The sequence below is a fragment of the Ochotona princeps genome, chromosome 2, assembly GCF_030435755.1.
Source record: "Ochotona princeps isolate mOchPri1 chromosome 2, mOchPri1.hap1, whole genome shotgun sequence".
Lineage (NCBI taxonomy): Eukaryota > Metazoa > Chordata > Mammalia > Lagomorpha > Ochotonidae > Ochotona > Ochotona princeps.
The window spans coordinates 61,937,699-61,963,882 of NC_080833.1; the positions used below are offsets into that span (position 1 = coordinate 61,937,699).

Sequence of the window (26,184 nt, forward strand, 5' to 3'; positions counted from 1 at the left end):
CTATCTTGTCAATGACTGATACATTAATGAGAATTTAATTTTTGCCTCTATTTATTATTTTGTACATTGTTTTTAAGGCCAGTTAAAAGTGAGGAGCCATGAAATTGAGCATGATTGCACAGGCCACTTAAATTTATTTCTGAAATTATCTACAAAATTGTGATAACAGTTTTTCTCCCTGCCATTACTCTTGTTGCTGAATGATTTCTATGAATGCAGATAGTCAATCTAAACACAAATACTCAGAAATATCATCCATTGAAACTAAATTTCTCTGCCTTTCTCCATGGAGTTCAAATTTTATATGAAAAGGAAGAACAAAAGAAAAGATAGAAAAAGCCTAATCTTATTTACAAAGAACCATCCACATGCCAAACCTATAAACATGATTTATTTATGCTTTTAATAGTTAAGAAGCTAACAAAAAAAACCAGTTGAACACACAAATAATTTTATCAATATGGTATTTGCAGAAAAAGAATTTACTTAATCAAAACATCACAACACAAAATTTCACAGTTAAACCCACATGCAGATTGCAGAATTACATTGCAGAATGTTTTGATGAAATGTGCTAAATATAAAAATAATTCAATGCAATTTCCATTTAGCACTTGTACAAAACTCATTTGTCAGTGGGATAAACACATTTAAAGTCTTTCCCACAAGGTACCATGTATTCAAAGTGCTCTGTAGCACTGAAGTTGAAATCATGGAACAAGTACTATAGAGTTCCACTGCAATGTGTCTCAGTAATATGTAGAATCATTTATAATGTAGATGAATTTTCCTGATAAAACTAAGATGAATGATTGAGACTATGATGAGCAACACTTTAATCCTTCAATGGGGATGGAAATAAAGTACTGTAAAATTATTTCAAAAAGCAATAAAATGAGTTCAAGAGTAAGTTCAATACTTTCTTTTTTTCCCAGAGATCTTCCATGCACTGGTTCACTTCCCAAATAGCAGGAGATGAACCGGTCTTAAGCCAGGAGTCAGGAGCTTCCTCCAGGTCTCTGATGTAGGTCCAAGCTGTTGCACTAACCCCTACTGCTTTTCCAGACACATTAGTAGGAGCTGAGTCAAAAACAGAGCAGCTTAGACTTGAACCATCAGCTTTAAGGGATACCTGTGCTGCAAGCAGGGGTTTAGTTGCTACACTACAGTGATATTCCTCACCACTGTCATGTTGATTACCACTTCCCAGAGAAGATAGAAAGGAAAGAGAGAGAGAGAGAGAGAGAGAGAGAGAGAGAGAGAGAGAGAGAGAGAGAGAAGAGATTGACAAACAGAAAGACCAAATTTGCAATGTTTTTGTAACCTGCTTTTCCAGTGGAAACTCTCAGTAGTCAATGATAGCAATTGCTGGACTTCAGAGCACATCAGGACTGTCTGGAATGCTTGTTAAAGCACCAATCACCAGGTCCCACACAGCTGTTCATTTACTAGTGATGAGAAGAGGGCAGGGCCAAGTATGATGCTGATGCCCCTAATCAGGGAACCTGTCCAATATCCATCTATTTTTTAGTCCAGTACATCTTTAATTGTTAAATGGTTCCAATATTCATTAAAATGGAGAAGACCTATAATGATAATGCTCCTGATCCCTACAGACATAGATGTTAGGGCAGTCAGCAGGTCTTGCAGCTCTCAACAATGGTTACATAGTTAAATGAAATGGCCGGGGGCAGGGGTGGTACCTAACAACTCACATGCAGTCCTATCTAAAACCGTAATGATCTCTAAGATCAGCCAGAGGATTAACTCATTTATGAAAGTTCTCCATGCAAAACAAAATGTAGAATTTGGCCAAACAATCTTTGTTTTAGGACATTCTCCTCCATTTCCTAACAGAGAAAAGATACCCTTTGGGGCACTGTAATCTAGATATCTTCATGGAAAATAAAACCTCTCAGAAGCCAGGTGAAAAATAATATCGGAGGGTAAATGGGAAGGCAACACGGCTGCTGATTTGTAACAGACGGCAAGTTCAGTTCACAGGTTTGAAATAACAGAAGTCGGGCAGGTCAGCAGCACCCTAATCTAACACAAGCTTCCCTTCCATTAAAGGATACCAGCTAAAGAGCAGAATGGGAAATAGATGCTCATGCACTATGTTTACCTGCTACAAATAGTATCCTACACTCCACAGAGCTGAATCATTTACTGCTTTGCTTTAAATTTGAATACTCCTATAAATAAGGCCCCAAAGATTAAAAAAAAAAGGTGCAAGCTATGACTTTACCTTGGAAAGCAGAACTACAGAAGCGTGCACACACACACACACACACACACACTTACACAAATGAAGAGCATTTTAGAATAATATTTCCACTTTAAATTGTCCCTCAAGCATAAATAGAAAGGGATTCATGAGAGGAGAGAGAGAAAGAGTAGAAAGAGAGTGAGAGAGAGATTGATTGTGTCCTATAGAGGTGTGAACCAATCTTCAGTCTTGAGTATATTTGGAAGGCCCTTGAGAGTTCCTTTTCAAAGACTAACTCATTATAATCCCAAACCACAGTGTAGCTTTTTGTTTGTTTGTTTGTTTTTAAGAGTTGATATTCTTTATTCAGATGACAGAGTGACAGGAAGTGACAGAGAAAGAGCCCCATGAGATCAAGGCTGAACCAGGTTGAAGCCAGGAGCCCTGAACTTCATCCAGATCTCCCAAGTGAGGTGCAGGGGCCCGGGAGCTCTGGGCATCTTTGGCTGCTTTCCCAGGTGCCTCAGCAGGAAGGTGTGCCTCAGCAGGAAGGTTGGCCTCAGCTGAGAAGGTGAAACAGGTGCTCCCACTTGAGTTGCAGACAGTATTGTGCTACAACACCAGCCCCAGCCACCACAAGATTTTAAATAAACTCTACCTTATGAAATTGGGTATAAAGTGAAAAGGGATTATTGAATACTGAATATCAAGACTAGGCCTTCCAGTGAAAGTCAGTACAATTCAAACATTTCAATATCATCCTTTTGGTTTGGCTCTGTAGAACATGGAAGAGACTTGCAGTTAGTTCTGCAATAGAAAGCGCTCTTCCTACAGAGGAGCTTGTGGATGTGTTTGAGCTATCATTCTAAGGTACTTTCTGATCTACTGACTGGAGCTTAGAGATTGGAAAAACCACAAATACAGTAACGAAAAAAAAATTTTTAAATGACATCTGATATCCTGCGGAGATGTTTGAGTGAATTTTTCATATTCTATAGGTCTTCCAGAAGAGATCTTGAACATTTTCTGAAAAATAATAAAAATGTTAGTGATATCACAGATACAATGACTCAAAATCTAGAATCTGGGTACTAAGAATGAGATGGCATCAAGGAAAAATCAACCTATACACCCTCCCAGTAGTTAAGTGTGATATATTAAAAATATATCATATTCTTAATATGCTAAAACATATAGGAAATCTAAAACTGCATTAGGGAAGTCATGGAGTCCATTTAAGGGCATATGATCGCAGACTACTTTGCATCATTCCTTAAAACACTAAACTGGAAATGAATTCTAGAACATAATTGGATGCTTTATGCCTCTGGTCTGTCCTTTGGGCTTCCTCCTACGCAGGCTTAAATCCACCTCCTGCCACTCACCGCCTTCCAGGAAGTCACCTAGGTCTTCACGTTGATAGTTTCTGCAGGGTCAGGGTCCTGCTGCACCACCTGCTCTTGCTTCTCTTGGGCACCAGGGACACTGAGCCCCGCAGGAGGTGTTACCACCGGCAGCAGGTTCTCTCCTGACGCTGACGGTTTCCCAGGCGGTGACTCCGGGATCATCTCTATATGCATCCTGTCTTCTGTGTCCTGTCTCAGAGCTGCCTCAGACCCCTGTGTCGCTGTCATCTCCACCGCTTCCCTCTCTACAGCTGTTGTTTTTCCCAGTAACTCTTCCCCACTGTGACAAGTTTTCTCCCCACCAACATAGGGATCGGAGGCGGCTGTGTTTGCTGCAGTTTTCACCTCAGGCCCCTGCGGGCCTTGCCACAGCTCCCTCCTCTGGCTTTGAAAGTCCTTAGCCAAACCCAATGGGGTCCCTGATTTCATTTCTCCTGTCCCCTGAGGGAGCTCCTTAGCCTCCTCCTCTTCTTCTGGGTCCTCAACACCCGCTGCTTTGCTTAACTTGCCAGCTATCCTGGGCTCTCTTTCTGGATCATCTTCCTGGGCCACAAATGTCCCTCTGCCTTGTCCCATTAGAGGCGTGTCTTCATCCTTCCCCTGCCCTGCAGGGCAGTCCTCGTCTTTGGCTGCAGTCTCCTTGGCCTCCGCTGAGGCCTGGACAGCCCCAACAGAAGCCCGTGCCCTTTCTTCGGCCTCCCCCTCCAGTGCTCCTGTCTCGCCCACTCCTCCAGCGGGGAGCGAGTCTTGCAGCTTGGCTACATTCCTGGGCACAGTGTCTGGTGCCTCGCTCAGTTCTTCCTCTGATCTTCCTTTATTCGGAGCTATTATGCCCTCCAGGGACTCCTGCAATCTTGGGGCTGCCTCACAAGCCGCCTCCACTTCTGTCCCCTCGGTCAATTTAGCCACCTGCTCAGCATCCGATTCTGTTCCGCTTTGAAGAGCTCCTGTCACCTCCTGGGATTTTACTTCCTGCACAGTTTTCCTCTCTTCCCCTTTGGAGGTATGCTCGCCTTCTGGAGCATTTTCACCCTCCTGTGCATTGGTTTTCTTCCCCTCTGCTCCCGCATCTTCAGTTCCTCGTGGAGCTGGGTTGGGCCTCTCAGCTGCCCCCCTCTCTCCTGCTACTTCCAATGCGCCAAGGCACAAGGCGTCTTTCCTGTCCTCTTCCCTGTCTGATTTGACCTCCTTCACAACCTGTTCTGGCTTCCTAAGTGCTTCGGGAATGCCCTCCGAGATGCCCCCACAGCTTGCCTCTGCCTCTCTTGTGGAAGTGCCCACAGGTGTTTCTGCCCGCATCAGCCCTTCCCTCTCTCCAGCCTGCTGCTCCCGCCCAGCCACCGCCTCATTGGAGCTGCTCCCTGTCTCCAAGGCTGCGTCTCCCACCAGCGCCACGTTCTCTATGTCTTTGAGTGCTTCCACCTGGCTTTCACCCATATCTGGCTTTCGGGATGGGGCCTCACTCACAGCTGCTGGTGTCTGAGCCTCTCCCTCCCGAGATGAGTGTGTCCCTGACTCTCTCTCAACTGCTGCCTCCTGAAAATCGGCCTTATTTGCAAGTCCTGCCCACAGTGAGCTTGCTTCTCCTGCAGGCACTGGCTCAACTGGCTCTGGCACTGTTTCCACAGAGGCCTGTGTTTCAGGAACCTCCGCTGCACTGAGAGCCTCAGAACTTCCTGCTGCTGCTTTTCTTGGGAGGCCAGGACTGTCTACTTCTGGTCCTGTCACACTGCCTGTACCTACAAGCATCTCTGTTTCCTCTGGGAATCTTTCCAGTGTTGGGAGCTCTGCTGTGCGCTTCCTCTCCCCGAGGGGAACCTGGGTGATCCCTGTGCTTTCTGTGGGTGCCGTGGCCCCTTCTCCCTCCTTTGTGTCAGCATCTCTGTACTGGGTGGCTTCGTCTTCCGCCTTTGCTTCTTTCTTCAGCAACAGGTCAGTTTCTTGTGCAGCTTGCTTTGCTTCCTTGTTTAAACTGAGTGCTAGCGTTTTCTCCACCACTAAATCCCTCTTCGGGGCTATAAAAGTAAGATAAGAAAACAAGGTTGCTTTAGTCAAAATAAACAAAGGAGATACTGTATTTGTATGTTACTTATTGACAAAGATTTTGCATGTTGTGTCAAGGGAAATGGAAAATTACACATAAAAAGTTTGCCTGCGGGCCTGGTGCGATAGTGCAGTGGTTAAGGTCCTCGCCTTGCACTCCCAGGATTCCATATAGGCGCCGGTTCTAATCCCAGTGGTCCCACTTCCCGATGTCATCAATTATAGAATGCATTGTGATTGAATAATGGCTTTTCATTATGCAACTGAACCCTTGCAAATCTATTCAACAATCTAATTAAAATTGGACATCAAAATGTTGAAAATAAGCAAAGAAAAAGTTTAATTTTCCCAAGTCATAAAATAAAAAAAAATAAATCTTGCTGTCTACCTTTTTTCTCTCACATAAAAGCAAAAGCTTTCTACTTGCATTTCAAATAATTTTAGGAAAATTACACAATAAGAAAAATAGTATTTCAACTTTTAGAAGTCAACAGCACCATAATATTTGCTTCCAGTGCTGTAATATTTCTTTCTGCTTCTCGTGTGGCCATTTAGCAACACATAATGTGAATTCATCATTATGTCATATTTCACTCCATATTTTAAAGCTACTACATCATGATTTAGTCGTCAAAAACTTCATAGCTCAAAGATTTTTAGCAAAGACACCAATTCGTGTTACAGATCAGGATGCCTTCTATTTACATATGGAAACTGATATGCCTTTGTCAAAAGGAGCAAGACAAGACTTTATCATCTGAGACAATTTGCAACATAAATTACCTTGTTCAAGCAATTTCTCAAAATCTGATCTATAATTCCTCAACAAATTTGGCTGCATTATTGTTCAATAAGTGTAGAATTAATACATATCTTAAATCTTCAAATAATTTCTCACTATTTAATAAAAAATGTATACTTTTGAACGACCCATACCAAATAGTTAGAGGCAAGTCCTGTCCAACACCTATGTATTTAAATTTTCCATCTGCTGAAAGACAGTGAGCTGTATGTAATAAAATAAGCTATTACCATGCAGGAGCACCAGTCTCCTGTATGCACATACAAATAAATAAGCATATAAATAAATACACATAGAAACTAGTTCGGTGCATCTTTCTGACATTTTCACATGCTTGATTTTTATGACTGTCTTACGAGCACCATAACCAACAATCTCTATCTGAAACCCTGACCATTTTTGCTCTCCTCACGCCGCATTCAGAACTGCCCACTACCTCTCCTAACACAAAACATGGCTAGAGCTTGGGTTGCCTCAGTCTCCTACCAGCTACCGTGATAAACTATTTTGAAGTAAGGCAATAATTGCTGAGATTACAGTTCCTTTAAAAATATATCTGGAGAGTGACTTTGGATGTCTTCTTTCAAAGGAGTAAAATAGAAATTTCAGCTCTATCAATGGGACTGAGATTGAGTTTTATAGGTGTTCCTCAGTGTATCATAGCAATTTTTTCCTAAATTGTATCTAAAAGTTCCAAAGGGAGATGTCTAACAAGTGTTTACTCAGAGAGCATGTAGGCGGTTCACCTGAGAGAATATATTCCATTCTATTCCTTTACAGATTATTACTGGATCTAAAGCAGAATTAAATGAAAACAATGAAAAACAACATATGTCAAGTTTCTATGGCAGTATATCTTGCTATTTCAATGCCTGCATGAAATTATATTAAAAAGTCAGTTTTAAAAGTCCCCTGTGTTTCTGTGCTGGCCTCTAAATTCGTGGATTAAAGAACTTTCAGGAAAACATGGGAATAGAATTGCCTAACCACTAATTATTAATATACTGTGCCTAAATTGTAGCAGAGAAAATGTTAATGGCATCCACCTGAGATATTATATAAACACACTCTATCTCACACACACACACACACACATGCGTGCTTTGGAGGAGTTCAATATGGCATTGTTGGAGCAAGAGAGAAACTAACTGAAACCTTCCTAAAAATAATCAGAACAAAAGCATGACATCTGCTATTTGATGGCAACCACATGGGCTTTTGGAAAAATATTTAATATACAAGAGCGAACAATATTCAAAACCAGAGTAATTTGATTTAGTGGAATGAGTATGTACCTGTGAGTGAGACAGCTCTGGGTGAGAATGCCAGGCCTGCCACTTACTAGATGTGTGAATTTATGAAACAACACACTTCTAAGCTTTCATTTCCTTATCTGTAAAATGAGAACAGTCATGCTTGCCTTACAGAATTCCTGTGACAGTAAATGATATAGTTTATATAAAATGCTTAGCATAATACCTTGTATAGAGAAAACAAACAAATCTTCTCATTTCCCTTCCACTGATCATGATTAATCAGAGATTCTTACCTGAATTAGATTTGATCATTAGTAACTACTATGGCTGCATTGCAGGATGAACTGGGGGCAAGGGATCTGAATGCCAACTGCAAACCTTTAGCTTCTCTAACCTCAGGATGCCTGTCCTGCAATTCAGCCCCTTTCCCAGATGAAAATCACCCGTTCATGTTGCCCAGGGAGAGCCCACACTCTAGGACCAACCTCTATACAATTACTCTAGCTACTGCTATTCACTTTAACAAAGTCCTTTTACTTTAACCCCAATGTCTTTTGTATTCTGCCAACATCCCCAAAAGTGGCTGGCTAAGATGTTTGCTTAAAAGTAGTGTAGAATCTCAAATTAGTGCTATCATTAAAATTTGAAATGGGAGGAATGCTGTATGTGACAAATACAGTGAATACCCCTGGATACTTTATACAGAGATGTATTTAAATCAGAACAGTTTTAGAAAGGAATTAACTAAATATGGCAATGCCTGATTTCAAGGACATAGAAAGTTGGACCACATATGTATGAGTCACGGTCTGTTGAATCTCTCTAATTGGCACTTCTACAGATGGAATACTCGTCACCAAGAGCCAGGTCATATATTGATGGCAATGAATTCTTTCCTAATTAAAAAAAATAAGTTCAGATGAATCGTTGTGAACTCTCCTTGTTTCCAGTTGAGCCGGTAAAGGCAATTCAGCCTGCCAACTAACTGGGAGGTAGAAAAAGAAATACACCGGATTTGAAAAATCCCTACAAGTATTTTATAACCCCCAATCTTTATTTTCTTTTTTATCTTAGGCACCAATGTATTCAAAAAAGTGTAATAATAATCATATCTGATGTCAGTTTCAAAGCTCCCCTTCAGGCCCCTCAGCCAGGTCCTGCCATCACATTCATTAGTTACCAAGAAAATGAATGTGGCAAACAGGAAGATGAAAGAGGAAAATGGACTGTCTTTCACAGGAGATTTCTGAAGGTCTGTGCGAGGTAATGATGTGCCCTTACCTCCACCTGTGTCAATCTTCAGCTTCCTCGAGGGCTTCCCCGGCTCATCTGCACGGCTCGCACCAGACTTGGCATCAGAGTAGCAATGGGAACCCAGCGCCAAGGCTTCAGTTATTATCTGTCCAACTGATTGGAGATTATATAAAATATCAAAAGGTACAAAAATGGGTCACACGAACATGTCTGAGCTATTTCACATCACTTTAATAAGTGGGGTCAACTTTAAAGCATGCACACATTAAAATAATACCTCGGTTCTAAAATCTGTTAAGATTAAACAACTACCAAGCTATGAATCCAAAAATAATATGTAAGACATAGAAGATCATGAAGTAAAGAAATCCATGCGAAGAAATACTTGCATTTAAAAAAAAAACAACAGCCAGAAGCAGTGATAGTGTGCCAAGTGCCCATGCGATGAAATGATTAAAAAAGCAATTTAGTTGGCTCTTCCTTTCTAGAAACATGTTGTGGTTTTATGACATCAATCATTACTGCTATTTTAAATTGCTAAAATGATCAGTGCTGACTACATGATGAGCGTTTCACCCATTAGTATACTTTCATGACTTGACCCTAGTGCCCACTCTTTGTGGACAGAAGCTATTACATGATGCCCATAAATGCGACTGCAAAAGCTGTTAGAGATTCTTTCTATCTATAGCTGGTTACTAGCAGAACTTCTGGATCACGAAGTTCAAGTTCCACATTCTGTAATGACTATATGACCTAAACATCTTTGATTTGGACCCATGATTCAGTTTACTCAACCATCATAAAGTGATATCTACTCAGTGGGATTGGGAACAATTAAGTGAATACAATAAGTATATGTTCACCTTTATATTACCAAGTACCTATAGTTGATACATAAAAAGTAATGATGATGATTATGATGATGAACATTTTAAGTGTTACTGCTCAGTGTGGTATGATTCTAGGCAAAACTACAAAGTCAATTAAGCTTAAGTTTCTCAAAGCTCCCTATCTTTGTTTCTTGCTTATCTGATGAGCCACGTTCTATATCATTGCCACCTATCACCCGGCTGCCTCTGGTTAAAAAGGTTCACTCAACTATTGGGCCTAGGACTGCCTTTCAGAATTCAAACATATCTCCAGAACTGCATCGCCCTCTCTCTGTCTTAAATCACTCTCTTTTCCTTTCTTCACCCTTTCATAACCTCCCTTCCTCCTTTTCTCTGTTCTTCCAACACATTATGATATATACAGCTGACCCAAGAACTGTAGTTTCAGAAAAAAAAATAATTAGAATGTAGTTTCTTACTTAAAGATTGTTTGCTAAACGGTAATCGTTTCCTATGTTTGAAAAGAAATGAGATATCTGCTCTGGCTGGGCTTTGGGAGGAAATCGTGACTTAACTAGATAATGAAATGAGAGAAAAGGAGCATTATACACTTCAAATGTATTCACTTTTTAAGGATTTTGGAACATCAGCTTTTTAATTTATTGACACATAAAACTTTTACGGTAAAATAATTTACAGATGACAATTCCAACAATAAGGTTTTTATTTTTATCAAGTTAATCTTGAACATGCAAATTTTATAAATACAGCACATGTACATTAGATATCATCTTACCCAGTATAATAATATTAGTATTGTATGTTTAAAGATTTTAAAATAGGCTGCTTTAGGAATTTGCTTATAAATTTGTTTGGCTGACAAAAATGGAAATCACACGGGTAACGGATCCAGGGAAGAGTAAGAAGTCAGATTTCATGTCAGTTATAGGAAGCTTTGTTTCACGGGTGTTAACAAGACAGCTAAGCTATTCTTACAAGAAATACGTGGACTCTAAGCAGATATGGTTCATAATAATAATAAACCAATGGGAGTTAGTGAACCCAGACTATTCCAAGAACCCAAACAGTACTAAGACAGTCTGAAAGTCCCAACTCCCTGGCAGTGATAGTAAGCCTTGTAGTCTCTATAGTCACCACTCTCACATCTGTTGCTTTGGTCCTGGGGATACGGGCTTTAGAAATAGAGATGAGCCAGTATCATCAGGTGCTGAGGACCCTGGCTGCAGAATCAAGGACTTACTAGATGTGAGACCACAAAAGGCTTCACTTGGTCATTTTTCTTCTCACAACCTCTTCTGAAGTTGCAACTTAAAAGCAAGCGCTTGGCTGGTGCCTAACCTCAATGTTTTCCACATAGAGTTAAGAAGACCGTGTGTGCTGAGACTCCCATGTCAGCAAGGTGACCCTTTGCTTTCTTTGCTCTATCCATTGAGCCCTTCATCCCTGAAGACTCCTGCCTCTGTCTCTATACTACTGCCACTAAAGGGAAAGGTAGCAGAATTGACAGCAAAGTGAAATCGTCTCATATACTGAACTTTATAGAAAGAACTTCTTTGGACTCAAATGAACACTTTCATATATTTTTTGCAAAATACCAAGCAGTTCTTATATTACACCCTTAGCTTTTTTATGAACAAAATAAAATATTTTAAAAGATTAAAAGAAGAAACAAACATATAAAAATTTCCATAATTTCTTCACTCAGAGAAAATTATTCACTAATCTTTTAAGGGGTTTCTAAAGATTTTAACCCTAGTCACTCTTATTGTGGATAACACTTCATCTTCCACTTTATTAATTTAGAAATAGTTGTGACTACTTCCCATATCATTAAATGTGAAAGATTCTTCCACAGAATGTTCTAATAAATCATCATCAATATTTCGTTAACCAACTGCCTATTTACTTTTATTATGGAGCTATTTTGTATATCATTTAATCAGTATTATTGTGTGTACTTGTGACTATATCCTTAGGATAAACTCTTCAAATTAAGTCAAAAAATATGTTTTTGAAAAGCTGTTGATAAATACTTCCAAATATTCTTCATAAAGGGAAGTAATTAACAACTTCATCTGCAATGGCTAAAAGGCATTTGTCTCTGTACTTTGCCAACAATGTCACAATTTCCACCAATTCCTTTAGTTGATAAGTTTATAATTAAAAAGTGATAATAGGATAGACTCTTTTGATATTAGCGGGTAAAGTGTACTTTTGTGAATTTCCTGTTATACATATTCTAGGGCAATGAGGTTTGCCTTATTGATTCATAAAAACTATGTATTGTGAATCCTTTTTCATATACATTTTGTAAATTTTCTGTTTCATATTTCTTACACTGTAATGAGTTGTTGATGCTACAATTGTAGGCAATTTTTATCGGTACTATTTTTCCAAATTAATTAAAATTATTTCTAGATGTCAAAGAATTATGTTTAGTATTTGAAAACGTTCTGCATTAGACTAGGAATCACATAAAATTTGCAAGCATTTTACCATTTAGTCATCTACTCAAATATTTGGAATTATTTCTTACTTATCAGAACTATCTTTTCTATTTCTTGTTTTAATGTATTAAAAAGTATAGGGGTGGAGAATAAAAGAGAAGGAAAGAGAGATTGTCTACCTACCAGTCAACTCCCCTAATTCGGAGACAACCAGGATTGTGTCAGGCTGAAGACAGGAATAAGAAGCTCATTCAGGATTTCCCATGTGGGCAGCAGTGATCCAACTACTTGAGCAGTCACCTGGTCCCTCCCAGAGTAAACTGTATTAGGAAGCTGTTTCAGAAGCAGTGTAAAGACTTGAACACAGGGATTTATCTGGATTGGTGGTATTCTAAGTAACATTTTAACCACTGCCCCAAATCCATAACCCATCATAATCTTTATCCATTTTTTTACATTCTTTAGAGTATGAATACAGGTATACAGGTACCGCTTACCTCTTGTTTACTACCAAGTAATTTTTGTAGTATTTTGACACAACAATTAAAAAAAAAGAAAGTTTCTAGCCCCAATAATTAAATATCTAGAGTTGGTTGCTTTGAGACAATATTTATTTAGAAACCTGCTTATAATCCATTTTTAGTGAAAGTTTCATATTGTGAAAATTTTCTAGTATTATTGAATTGTTACAATAAAATGTGGACTTAAGCTTTTCCTTGTGCAGATGGAAAAAAAGATAAAAGGATGGAATTATCACCTTGTAAATTCTATTAATCCCTTTTTGTGTCTATTATGGAAAATATTGACACATTTATATAAAAATGAGAGTTGTTAATTTTGCAACTTTTGGGCAATAACTTGAATGTTCTTCAGCTCCAGTTGGATTCAGATGTTCGTCTCATACATTAAGCTAGGGTACAATTTAGTGACCCAAGAAATCAGGTTAGAAACAAAGAAGGCAAGACTTTGAACAAAATTTTGAGTGTTACTGTCCCATGGAAACACTCAGTCACAGCAGACCACTGCTGTTGGCGTTGTCACCCTCTGTGTTAGCAGAGCCTTTTCTCCTTCAGGAGTAAACATCCTTTTCTATTTCTGTTGACTGCTGTTTGGGGCTGTCATCCACGCTTTTCCTGAGGTTTAGTAATGAGGAGAACTTCTGACTTATAAAAAGGCTGACTTTTTCCTGTCTGTTCTAAGCTTTTCTTATTGGTCTCTTTCTGATCTATTTTTTGAGGGAGGAGAGGGGGAGCTCAAGAGCGACCCTGATGGTCATTGCAAGAGAGGGTGGGGAGCCGAAGTTGTAACTAAATAAGGACCAGAGAAAGCTCCTCTCCCAAGTCCCAAAGGAAGTTTACTGTTCTGTTTCTGAGGATCGCTCAGGGTTCCTGGCTGTTGTTCCGATGACATTAGATCCTGTGAGGAAGGATCTGGGTTTCTTCCATCCCATGTGGGAGATCAAATAGGGAATGGATGACCTCAGAGTTCTTGGCCTACGAGGGCACTCCAATTCCCCATGGTCTCCTTGGCAGTTGGGATATAGTCCTTGGTGCCCATACCGAAGACACAAAGATTAGTTACTCCTCACTAAGGTATTGAAGATTTCTCTACACACACCTCCTAAAACTGTTCTGCTCCTCAATTGTTAATATATGGCATGTTTGAGTTATAAGCCTGTTTGGACTATCCTAAAATTCATCAAGTTCAGTAAAAATCACACTCGAAAACTATAAGCAACTAAATATAAAAATGAAAATAGACACGAGACAGTTGAATAGTACCCTATAACCATTTTAAGGTGTATAGCAGCCGGTTGTGTATAAACTAAAATTGAAATGTCAGTGAAGCAGTCACAGGATGTGGTTAAGAACTTGCACTTTCTATCATATTGGTCACTCAATACCTTATCAATAAACTTCATGATGTTGTAAATTGTTGTTGAAATTGTGTAGTGGCTTTTCATTGGAGGAGATGATATTTTGCCAGCTCTGCTTTCAGACCAAGGGTGGTCTCCCAATGAAACTGCTGAATTTATTTGGACAATAAGATGCTGAACTCTCTGCATAGTCCATGTCCACAATGAAGGAATCATGACTGGATATGAACTGTACTACTGTAACAATATGGAGAAATTCAATATAGGGGAGAGTTTGGGGAGGGGTTCAGGGAATCCCAGAGCCTATGAAACTGTCATAAAGCGAAAAAAGAAAAATACGTATAAATTAAAATTGAAATGTCAATGAGGTGGTCACAGAAGGTGGTTAAGAACTCGCATTTGTTTTTAACATATTGGTTACTCATTACTATGTCAATTAATTCCGTAATGATGTAAATTTTTGCTGATGGTATGTTGGAGCTTTTAATTGATCGGGATGATACTCTGCTGGCTCTGCCTTCAGACCAGACAGGGTATACCTAAGAAGCCGTTGAACTTGACGGGACAATAAGATGCTGGACTCTATGTTTGGTATCTGCTTGCAATGGGGGAATCTCAACTGAACTTGAACTGTGGTTATGCAGCAAGGTGGAGGAATCTACCATGGTGGGAGGGTTTGGGGAGGGGTGGGGAGAACCCAAGTACCTATGAAACTGTGTCACATAATATAATGTAATTAATGAATTAAAAAATAAATTTAAAAAACTTAAAAAAAATAATGAAAAAGCTACATGGGACCACTTCTTTCTTGCCTCCCACTCTCCCCTCCCCATGCCCTGCCCACAGTTGTCTCTGCTTCTAGCCACTAACTTTTAATATTTGAGCTCTGCATTATTTCTTTTTAAAATTCTATAGTTTCTGGGCTCGGCAGCATGGCCTAGTGGCTAAGGCCTTGATCCCATATGGCCGCTGGTTCTAATCCCGGCAGCTCCACTTCCTCTCTATCTCTCCTCCTCTCAGTATATCTGACTTTGTAATAAAAATAAAATAAATCTTTAAAAAAAAATTCTATAGTTTCTCCCTTGGGAAATTAACTCAAGATAGCTCATAATTTCTTTCTCTAATATGTTCTTTTATGTAGCAAATCTGGATGGTACCTTTTCTAGATTCAGGTATAAACTTTTAAACTGCTGTTGTTAATTTAAAAGAGAAAAGAGCAAGACAGACATTAAGTACTTGAGCTATTATCATCAAATTGATATCTCAGAATTTTCAAATTAAATTAACTTTTAATAAAAGTTCAGTTATAAGCATTTTATCCTTACTATTACATTAATAAAGCAATATACAAACATGTCATTATAGCAATTTGGCTATTGTACAAGCAAGTTAATGCATTGTAGAATTCAGGTCATCAGACACATGATACAAAAATGTGACTTTTTGTATCTACTATGGTGCAAATAGAATTAATAATCATAAATATTAAATTTAAAATCAACATTCTTGCTATTTTGAATACCAAATTTTAAAAAAACTTATTTTGAACACTGTTTAGTCAAAGGATTTAAACCGATAAACATTTTAGAGATTCTTTACTAAGGAAAAAAACCAGTTTTTGTGCCAAATAAAATAAAACATAGAGAAACAAAAGTTTAAAACATCCATATATAATATGAATGAAAATTACTGAGAGACATGCATATTGAAGAGAAATCAAGTTGAAATATTAGAAATAAATTCAACATGTTAAATAGAAAATACAGTGGAAAGATGTGACAACATACTTAGTGAGAAGAATAAAAAATGTTTGAACTAGATGACAAATCCTTAGAAATGTCTTAGGCAAACAAAGAAGAAAAAGGAGAAGCTAAAAACAGTGTTTGAGATTTGTGGGATTTATGGGATTTGATTGTCCAAATAACCAAAATTATGTCTCTTAGGGATTCTGGCAGGTGTGGAAACATAGAATGAACTAGAAGATCTATTCAAGGTTCCCTAATTTGGAAAAAAAGGAATACGCAATTGCAGGAATCACAGAGAACTTCTAATAGACATCATCAGAAAAGATCTTCACCATGATACAATATTGTCAAACTTTCAACTGTTAAATTTAAAATTCTAAAGGGTGTACAAGAGAAATAAACTTCAGAGTATCCACAACTAGACTAACAGAAGACTTATCAGGAACCTGAAGGTAAGGAGAGAATGAGAAGATACAGTTCAAATTCAAAAGAAATAAACTGCCAATACAGAATACTACATACCCACAGAAGTTCTCATTTATCAATGGAAGTGAAATACTTTCCAAAGCAAACAGTGTTTTCTTTTAATTTTCCAATTCTATGATTTGACTTTTACATGTCATTATTATCCAGCTCAGATGAAAGAAAAAAATACTTCAAAAAATAAGAAGAAAAGTCCAAGAAACATCCAAGAACTTTAAATTATCACTTATGGGAAGCCTGGGGGTTTATGGACTTCTTGTCTTCTTTCTTTTTCTTTTTTTTTTAATTGGAAAATCAGATATACGGAGAGAAGATGAGACAGAGAGGAAGATCTTCTGTCCAGTGGTTCACTCCCCAAGCGGCAGCAACGGCTGGAGCTGAGTCAATCTGAAGCCAGGAGTCAAGAGTCTCCCTGGGTCTCCCATGCAGATGCAGGGCCCCGAGGCTTTGGGCTGTCCTTGACTGATTTCCCAGGCCACTGACAGGGAGCTGGATGGGCAGTGGGGCTGCCGGGATTAGAATTGGTGCCCATATGGGATCCCTGCACATGTAAGGACTTTAGCCACTAGCCTACCATGCCGGGCCTTGTTTCTTTTCTTTTTTAGAGAATTACGTTTTTTCTAACTATTAGTATCTGTGAAATTTGAGCAGAATTAAGGTGAAGGGAAGTGGAATCATCTGCAAATATGTATAAAAAAATTTATTTAAGTTACATAACAAAAAGTCATCCTGCTCTATTTTTAATATTTAATCTCATTAACAGCTCCCTTCCCTAAATCCCTTACAACAAAACAAGGGTGTCCTAATTTGACACATATTACATCTTTTATATTGCTCACACTGTATTCTCAATGACATTTCATTCTTACTGTTCCTTGATTTGAAACAAAATTACTGATCTCACCTTAAACAAGGGAAGAATTTTGAACATTTCACTACCCAAACAGAATTCTTTCAGGAATTTTTCATCTCAATTTTAAAGCATAAGAAAATCATAAAAGAAGAGCAAAGATCTACTCGAATATATTGCGACTGCCCAGTCACCTTGAGAAGTATCCCTGTGCTTTGATTATTCTTTGAGTAGTTAATCAATCATTTGCCCAGTTACTATCCATGACAAAATTCATAAATAACAAACATCCACATGCAAAATGAAGATGCTCTGATGTTACCTTTGACATCAAAATATGGCCATGAAAAAAACCCACGGTTAGTTACAAACTCAGATCCACAGATGTCAAAACAACTTGTACAAAGCAAAATTCATCGTCTGAGTTGTAGCCAGGATTGTGTGTTCAAAGGTTCAGATGATGTCATTTTCCTGCTGTTGTGTTTCCTGTGGGAAGACTTCTCATTTCATAATAAATTCCTCGGAGCTTATTCTATACCCCTGACCTCTTCTTCCTCGTCTCGTCTCGCCTCATGGTATAACTTGCCTCGTACCTTGTAACTTTCTTTCCTGCTTCCTCTGTTCCTGTCACACTGGCTCTGCTGCCAAAACCATCACCCATATGAAGGGTTCACTCCACTCTACTCTCTGCTTGGGGCCTTTGCACTTACTGAACCATCTCTGCTTTGTGCACTCTTTCTGTAGATGACAGACGTACACTCTGCTCTACTCAGGTCTCTGTGCAAAAGTCTCACTACTTACGCAGCTAATCATCATATGCTTCTTTTTTCCTAAAATTATGACTCTATCCCCTTACCTTGCATAATGTTTTTACCAGCACTTAGTCTATATGCTTCATCACATGTTTGTTTTTCACTTCTCAGGCATATTTCCATCTTAGAATAAAATCATGTAGAATGGGATTTGTTTTGCTCACACAGAGAACAGTGTGTGACATAGATATCTCAAAAACATTTCTTGGGCCCAGTGCGGTGGCCTAGCGGTTAAAGTCCTCACCTTGCACGCGCCAGGATCCCATATGGGCGCCAGTTCTAATCCCAACAGCCCTACTTCCCATCCAGCTCCCTGCTCGAGGCCTGGGAAAGCAGTCCTGGACGACCCAAAGCTTTGGGACCCTGCATCCCTGTGGGAGACCTGGAAGAGGTTCCTGGCTCCCAGCTTTGGATCAGCGCAGCGCCGGCCATTGCGGTCACTTGGGGAGTGAATCATCGGACAGAATATCTTCCTCTTTGTCTCTCCTCCTCTATATATATCTGACTTTGCAATAAAAATAAATCTTTTAAAAATATTTCTTACCTAAAGTCTACCAAAAACTATAATGTTCCCATGATCCAATCAGAAATTTATTAAACATGAACTCTCTTACAATTGTCTTCTTTCATCAGAATGCTTTGATCCCGCCTACATGATAATAAAATATAGGCTTAATTACCTAACTCCATGATTTTTCTTTATTCACATATAAAATATAAAACATCTACTTCTGTATACATTTAAACAGTACTTTACATTAAAATGTACTAATTCAATGTCATTTTATTAACATGATGTTTTCACTATACCAACTTGACTTATTACTGCACTTGAATTTTATGCTAAGAACATTGCATATTGTCCCAATGCACTAAGGCAGCTTAAACTAAAATAATTCCTCCAAATTAAACACATTAAAATAAGACTGTGATCTATTATATCAATTTGACTGTCGAGAACACTATCATATTGTAGCTAACAATTATAATCTTACACTGTATCTATACAACACATCTTTTCTATAATTCAATTACTAATGGGCAGAACAAAGCTCAGTTAAATGTATATATACATTTACCATATATGGTTAAATATTAAGAAGAAAAATATTTTATGCTTTCAACCTAAAAAGAATGAAGACAATATGTAAAATTATTCATGTTTCTACTACTATGATAGAACATACCTGTATGTAGCTTTTGACTACTTGATCTATTCATAACATAATAGTTTCCCTTCCAAGTCTAATTGAAAAATGATTAGTTAATTAGCATACCATATAAAATATAACATAGAGAAGGGTCTTTTATAAATTATCTTGTACTTTATTTTATTTGACCTAAGGCTCTAGTCAAGGATTGAGAAAAAAAAACAGACAAATTTCAATCTTATGACTGCAACAGCTTTCAGATCTGATTTTCATTCATTATGTTTTGCAAAATAGCCACCTAAATAGTTATTCATTTTAATCAAATAAGGCGGGTCTCATCCCTCTGTTTCCCTAACTGAAAACAAAATAAAGAAAGGTAAACTTGTAGAAATTAGGAGTAGAGTGATGATTATCAAAAACTTAGGAAAGTAGGTGGAGGAAGTGATGGGTAAAGGTTGCTTAAAGGATACTAATTTATACATTAAATAGGAATGAAACATTCTGATGCTCTACTGTACCACAACTAACTATAAATAATGTTCTGAATGTGTATGTGTTTAAAAGCTAGAAGAAGGAATTTTGAATGTTTTATTAGAAATAATTGATAAATATTTAAGATGTATGTGCTTACATGATTAGAACATGACACAATGTATGCATGAATAAAAACATCATATGGCTTCCCAAAAATATGCAGTTTTATGTGCCAGTAAAAAAACTAAAATGTTAACACAATTAGCTATGAAATAAAGGAAGCAAGGAGAGAAGTAACCCCAAACCTCTTTGTTGGGCATCAAAATGGATATCATGAAGAGTGCAATCAAACTTGGGTGATTTATCCAAATTATTCCTAGAAATTGTTATTCATATAAATGGTTTTCCTAATGTTTATGACTTATTTTCATTCATTTTTAATGAAATCTTTGCAATTTTATTACATCGTTTCCCTGAGTAGCTGTATTTAAAAAGCATTAACACCCAACTGGTATAATTTACACATTTTTTAGGGGTTTGATAGCATTAACCCTAATGTATCATTTGGGATTTCTTTTACATAAACTTTATCTTATTTTCTTCTTACTGTCTTGCTTTTCAGAATGCATTATGTCCCCTCCTGTGGATTTCCACAAAGCCAAAGTTTTGCAGAAGATGAGTGACATAATAAAACTATAAATCCTGGCACAGAAGTCAACACATCTTAAAGGAAATTAGCAAAGTTACAAAATATTATGTCAATACAATAATAACATCTAAGATAAATTTTAATAAAGGAAAGCATTAGTGTGAAGAGATCCAAGATACAGTATCAGGTAAAAGCAAAGCTGTAGAACAAATTTGTTTCTATATAAAATAACATGTATATTATACATGTCTCTATCATATGTGGTCTGTCATATATTTTATATACACCCACAAATACAATTTCCCAGAATCATCTGCAAAAAGAAACAATTATCCATAATTATTCTAGATAAAAGTAGTAATTGGGCAAGGAAGTTTCTAATTTTGATTCAGTATTGCTTGTTCTGTAATGTTTGAATTTGTCAACCCATCTTTTGTGAGGAAAAAGTTTGTCAAAAATCTTAAAGATATCTTAAATATTGTTCCAAAATTACACTTCTTGAAACTCATCATAAAAAAGACTTAAGGTTCTAATACTTCAAGTAATAAAATATTTACAGAGGTATTAATAATTATAGTGAAAGTCAGAAAAAGATCCAATAATAGGGAAATGGTTAAATTATAAGAAAGCCACAGAATGCAATAACACAGACATCAAACATGTTCATAAGGTTGCATAATAATATAAAAATTATTATGATACTCTAAGATGTAAAACAAACTGTATCTTATAACCCTATGACAATGTAACTTTGTAAACACAAGGTTTAAAAATTAAAAGCATGGCCAAATGTTCAAAGTGACTTTTTATGTATGATAATCCTGAGTTTAAAGATTACTTTTTATTATTTCCTAAATGTTATTTCATGTGTATGCATTAGTTTTTAATGGAATAGAAACATCAATAAACATCTTTTGAACGTATATTAGAGTTGAAGAAAGATAATTATTTCCAAACCTCATCATCTAGTCTTCAGACTATCTTAATAAAAATATAGCAGCAGAATGTTTTGAAATTATCATACTCATCAAAAACATGATTTTTCCAATATATTGGAGGAAAATAACAAGATTACATACTTTTGATATTACAAATCCAGGGAAACACAACTGCATTTTTTTTTCATCTCAGCCCATCTTCAAAATATTATCCAACCTTTAAGGAATTTCTCAGACACATTCTTCATGTAAGCCTTCAAGGTGTCCTTAACCACGTGGAACTTTTTTCCTCTGATGTGCCATAGAATTTTGAACCTTCTCTAATTTTCATAAAACTACTGAAATTAGTTATATCATTAATGTGTCAACCAGTTTCAAAAATGCATGAGAAGAAACATCTCATGTATTTCTGATTGATTATGGTGCTGTGTACCAGCAGAAGAGTAACAACAATGTGTAACTGAAAGATAACTATTCAAATTTCCATTTTTGGTAGATCCCAGTAGTTTAAGAGCAACTTTCAAGGACATAAAAGTAACATAAACATTAAATGTACTCATAAGTTTCTAAAAACCCAGCTGAATTTTCAATTTAAAATACGACAACAAATGTTGTTTTAGAATCAATAAGAATGCCCACCACATGGACGGGGAGACACAGGGGAAGGACTGCGGAACCAGTGATACCACAGGATGCTCTGTGAAGGCCAGGTATCTGACAGGCACAAACCACAGGTCCAAAGACACAGCTTGATTCTTCACTGTCCTTCCAAAGTTGAAAAAAGCTTCAAGATCTCTGTATCTAAGGCCTTGAGCCTGACGGGAGGGTGGGACACTCCTGATTCCTTCCACATCAAATGAGAACATCGTACACACACAGGAACCCAAGCAACCAGGAAGTAGTCAAACTGAGGTGAAAAATTCAAAGTGAAGTTCAGATTTTCTTCAGAAATTTTCTTATTGCTTATCTAAATCTAAATTCCTCTTTAGAATTCTTTAGAAACCATGGAACTCCTCCACCCAAATACAAACTCCAGAAACGTGCTTGTTAGATTTTTAAGCCTTTGCAACTCATTTCACTTCTTCAAGCCATGATTTTTCCTGCTTAAAGACAATAATACAAATTCACAAGCTATTGCAAGAATGCAATGCATCAGTACATGTAAATGTTTAGGACTTTGTCTAGAACATAGCATTTATCAATATTGCCATACATATATATTTCAATGCATGTAGAGCTAAGAGCATTGCTAGCACTAAATAAACTAAGAAGCCACACATACCCTTACCTTTGGACATGTACTGGGTTTTATTTGATTCTTGAGATAGGATGCCTTAGGAAGGAATTTACAGAAAATAGGAAACAGACTTTATAAGAATTATCAAGTAATTTTTAAGTGCAATAGAAGGAAACAGCAAGCTGAAAATCAATGTGTGATCATGTGACAATGAGAGAAACAGGAAAACTTGAATCGTCCAGCAACATCACAATAGTGTTTCCTGAGCATTGGCAGAATGCAGTGACCTGCATCAGCTTCCACATGCATGAGTACAATGGCAGATCAACTCAGTGATGATACTTACCACCTTTCTCCACTTCAGGGAGACTTGCCTTATTGACCCACGTGCTAGCAGATCTTCCTTCCCAAAGCTTACTCTTCTCGTCCATTGCTTCTTGAGATAAACGTTCAGATAAACTCTCTGAATCACCTTGGGTTCCCTTCTCAATTTCTTCTTCAAGAACATTCTCAAAGCTTTCCTGAATGGGGAGAGGTGTGGTCTCCACATCTGACTTCTCTGCTTCCTGATCTTCAATTTTGATTTCAAAGGACTCTGTAAGTGGAAGTTGAGATTTCTCTGGCCTGTCACTTTCACTCAGTTCCGGAGACAATGAACTTCTGGCACTTTCATCAGCACTGTTTTCACCATGGACTTCCCTGTCCTCCGTGGCAGGTTCATCTTCACTGTCACTAGAATATGTGTGACTTCTGGAGGAGGTTGATGAAGCAGTTTTTATGTCTACAAAAAATGAAAATGATAGCATCAATTGTTGATTCATGATTCAATGGGCTTAACTGTGGAAATTATATTAATAATATTCAAACTAAAACAGTATACTTAAGCAAACTTGATATCATTTTTCAAAATATCCTACATAATTGTTATAATAAGGACCAATCTATATAATCTTTGTAGAATGTTTCACTAGGAAACAGCATTTAACTGAAAACTAGCTTTGTTTTATGTGTAAAAGGCACTTTTTTGGAAAACATTTGTAAGTATCTATGTTGTTATAGAAAAAAACTGAATAATTTGGTTCTTGGACAAGGACACTTATTTAGCTATCTGTTTATATAATCACAATGCTGTCTGTGCATAAAACTCAAATGTTGATCTGTTATAGTGTCACCATACTAATTTAACCTAGTATTCAGGCAACTGCACAGTTTCAGGACCCTGTAGTCTTATTTCAAATTCTCCAAATTAGATACTAAGAAGAAGATTCATATGCAAGTGCTGAATTAAGGATGTGTTCCAGAAAAAACTCTTAAGGGAATGCAGGAAGTAAGTCAAGGAAAGGAAAAAGTCGATCAAGGGAACTACTTCAAACATCTCAACTTCAGACTGATACCACAAGGAGCTCTGAAATGCAAGTTATATTATAAGAATGTGATTTATATTGGGAAAGAGCTCTGCTTGCATATTTTAGAGCAGTCAGACAATGACTACAGACTACTCAGGGGGACATGAACTCCCTAGAACTTGTGTCTAAGGTGAAGCTATTCCAGTAGCTATTGCAGTAGCCCAGGAAAGTCATCTGTAGAAGGTGGAGGGGGCAGACGGCCAGAACTGGAGCTGGGAAAGGAGATCTGGGAGATTTAGGAATACACTTAGCTATGCTGCAGATATGCAGTCTTGAAACTTACAGTACACAGAAGTGATATGCACTACCTAAGGCTCTAAAATCTTCTTGAAAGTAAAACACACTCTGAATCTACAGAAACTACACCACTTAAAAATCCATACATATAATACTATAGGCCAGAGAATTACAGATTTGGTTTTACTGTTTTAGCCAATACACCTGGGTTATAATTGTTTCTGGTAGATAAAGGAAGCCATCCCACCCTTAAAGGCTGCCTAATTTCCTTGTTTTCTATACCTCTTACTCTTTTTTTTTACCCCTTTTATTTCCGCATTGTAGTTTCTCAGATGTCTATGGCAGCTAATACAGAGGGTAAGCAGAAAAAAAAAACTGTCTTTAATTCTCCTTTCTCAATCCTTCCAGCCCACCAGTTCTCTGTAACAGCTTTTATCATTGTAAGTATTGTCTCAGAGACACATCAGAGTTTCCACAATAATTCAAGAGATGCTACACAGCAGGAAAAGCAAACTTGAAAAAAATCCTTTAAGCAACAGAACACTTCAAGTACAATTCCATTTGCTCTTATCTCCTAATACCTTGACAAGTACCAGATGACCAGTATTTTTCACTGAAATCACATACTTCACCCACTCATTCTTCATTCCTTATTTTATAAACTAGATATGCTGGCTCTCTGTAGAAAAAATGACAGATCAAGGAAAAGTATTCCCCTTATTTCTATCAGTTTAGAAACCTTAGGATCTTTTTGCTCCCTCCATTGAGCCCTTTACATTTGTGTTTTCATTGAAGAAAGATAACTTGTTTTTAAGTGATTTATGCAATACCTCTTATTAATTACACAGATAGCTGAGACACTATGTTATACTTATTCAGACCTTCCAAGAACGTATCTGCCATCTGATGACTCCCACATTTGGCTCAGAGGGTTGTTCACATAATAAGAAATGAGTACTCTTTTGTCTTTCTTAGTAGCTTCCGTTAATTATATTATTTTATTTCAAGAGGCTGAAACACTCCAGTTTAATTTTGAGTAAGTTCTTCAGAGGAACATGATCAGGAGACTGAACGGCCTTAAAGTGGAAAGTACACCTGACCTCTCTTTATAAACTCATTTTAGTTTTCAGATTTGTCTCTGACCTCATGGTATCACCATCAGTTTCACTAGCATTTCTTGCTCTCATTTTCAAAGAGGCACTGGGCTAAGACTGCCTACCAAAAAGCTTCTTGATAATAGAATGGAATTTTCAAAACCACTTTTATTTATTCTCTTAGAAATAAAGCAAACTTTGTGCCAAGATTTTTATGTGAAGAAATTCTGTGGGGAAAGTAATTGGCATAGAATGAAAGTCACCAATTGGAATACCCAACTCCCATGTCAGAGTGCCTGGGTTTGAACCCCAAATCTCCTCCTGATTCTAGCTTCCTACTCATGCACACCTGAGACAACAGGGAATGGTCAAGTCCTTGGGTTCCTAATACCAATATGAGAGAAATATGTTGTGTGAAATATTTCAAATACATGACATGAATCTCAACCCAAAGAAAGCAATCTTCTGATTGCTGATACTAACCCAGTATCTTTAATTTGTTCTTATCGAGATTCAGTGAAAAATCTGCATAAATGATGCTCTAATTTTCTTCAAATCTTCCGTGATACATGAATTTATACATCCTACTATTAATCATAAGAATAATTTTGTTTTGATTATACTCATGAGTTAATACACATCAGTTTATATTTTATATTAGCTTCTATAGTTCAATCAATATGTTCTTGTACAGCAAAGCCTAATTAGACAAGTGCTTTATACTCAATAAATATTGTAGAATGAATGTGTGGTTAATGAAAATAGAAGTGGAAATCATTAAATTTCAGCTATGAATAATAACTAGGTATCTGTCTTGAGAGACAACATACATCCTACTACTGACATTATTACCGGGAACTGAACCGCTTCAGTTTATCAAGACAACTCCACACATTATCAGATATGTATACTTCCAGCTAAATGCAGAAATAATAGGAGGAGGATACAGCTAAGGTTTAAA

General features: G+C 37.3%; 1 protein-coding gene across 1 annotated transcript in view; it reads right to left on the reverse strand.

The window, feature by feature from the left end:
• Positions 1 to 3,612: 3,612 nt before the first annotated feature.
• Positions 3,613 to 26,184, reverse strand: part of ERICH3 (glutamate rich 3) — a 91,082-nt gene continuing 68,510 nt past the window's right edge. Inside the window, exons 8-10 of the mRNA XM_058681246.1 lie at positions 22,833 to 23,267; positions 8,998 to 9,123; positions 3,613 to 5,630 (exon numbers count right to left, since the gene is read on the reverse strand). Of these exons, the coding sequence (XP_058537229.1) occupies positions 3,613 to 5,630; positions 8,998 to 9,123; positions 22,833 to 23,267 (2,579 nt within the window). The remainder of the gene's footprint in view (positions 5,631 to 8,997; positions 9,124 to 22,832; positions 23,268 to 26,184) is intronic.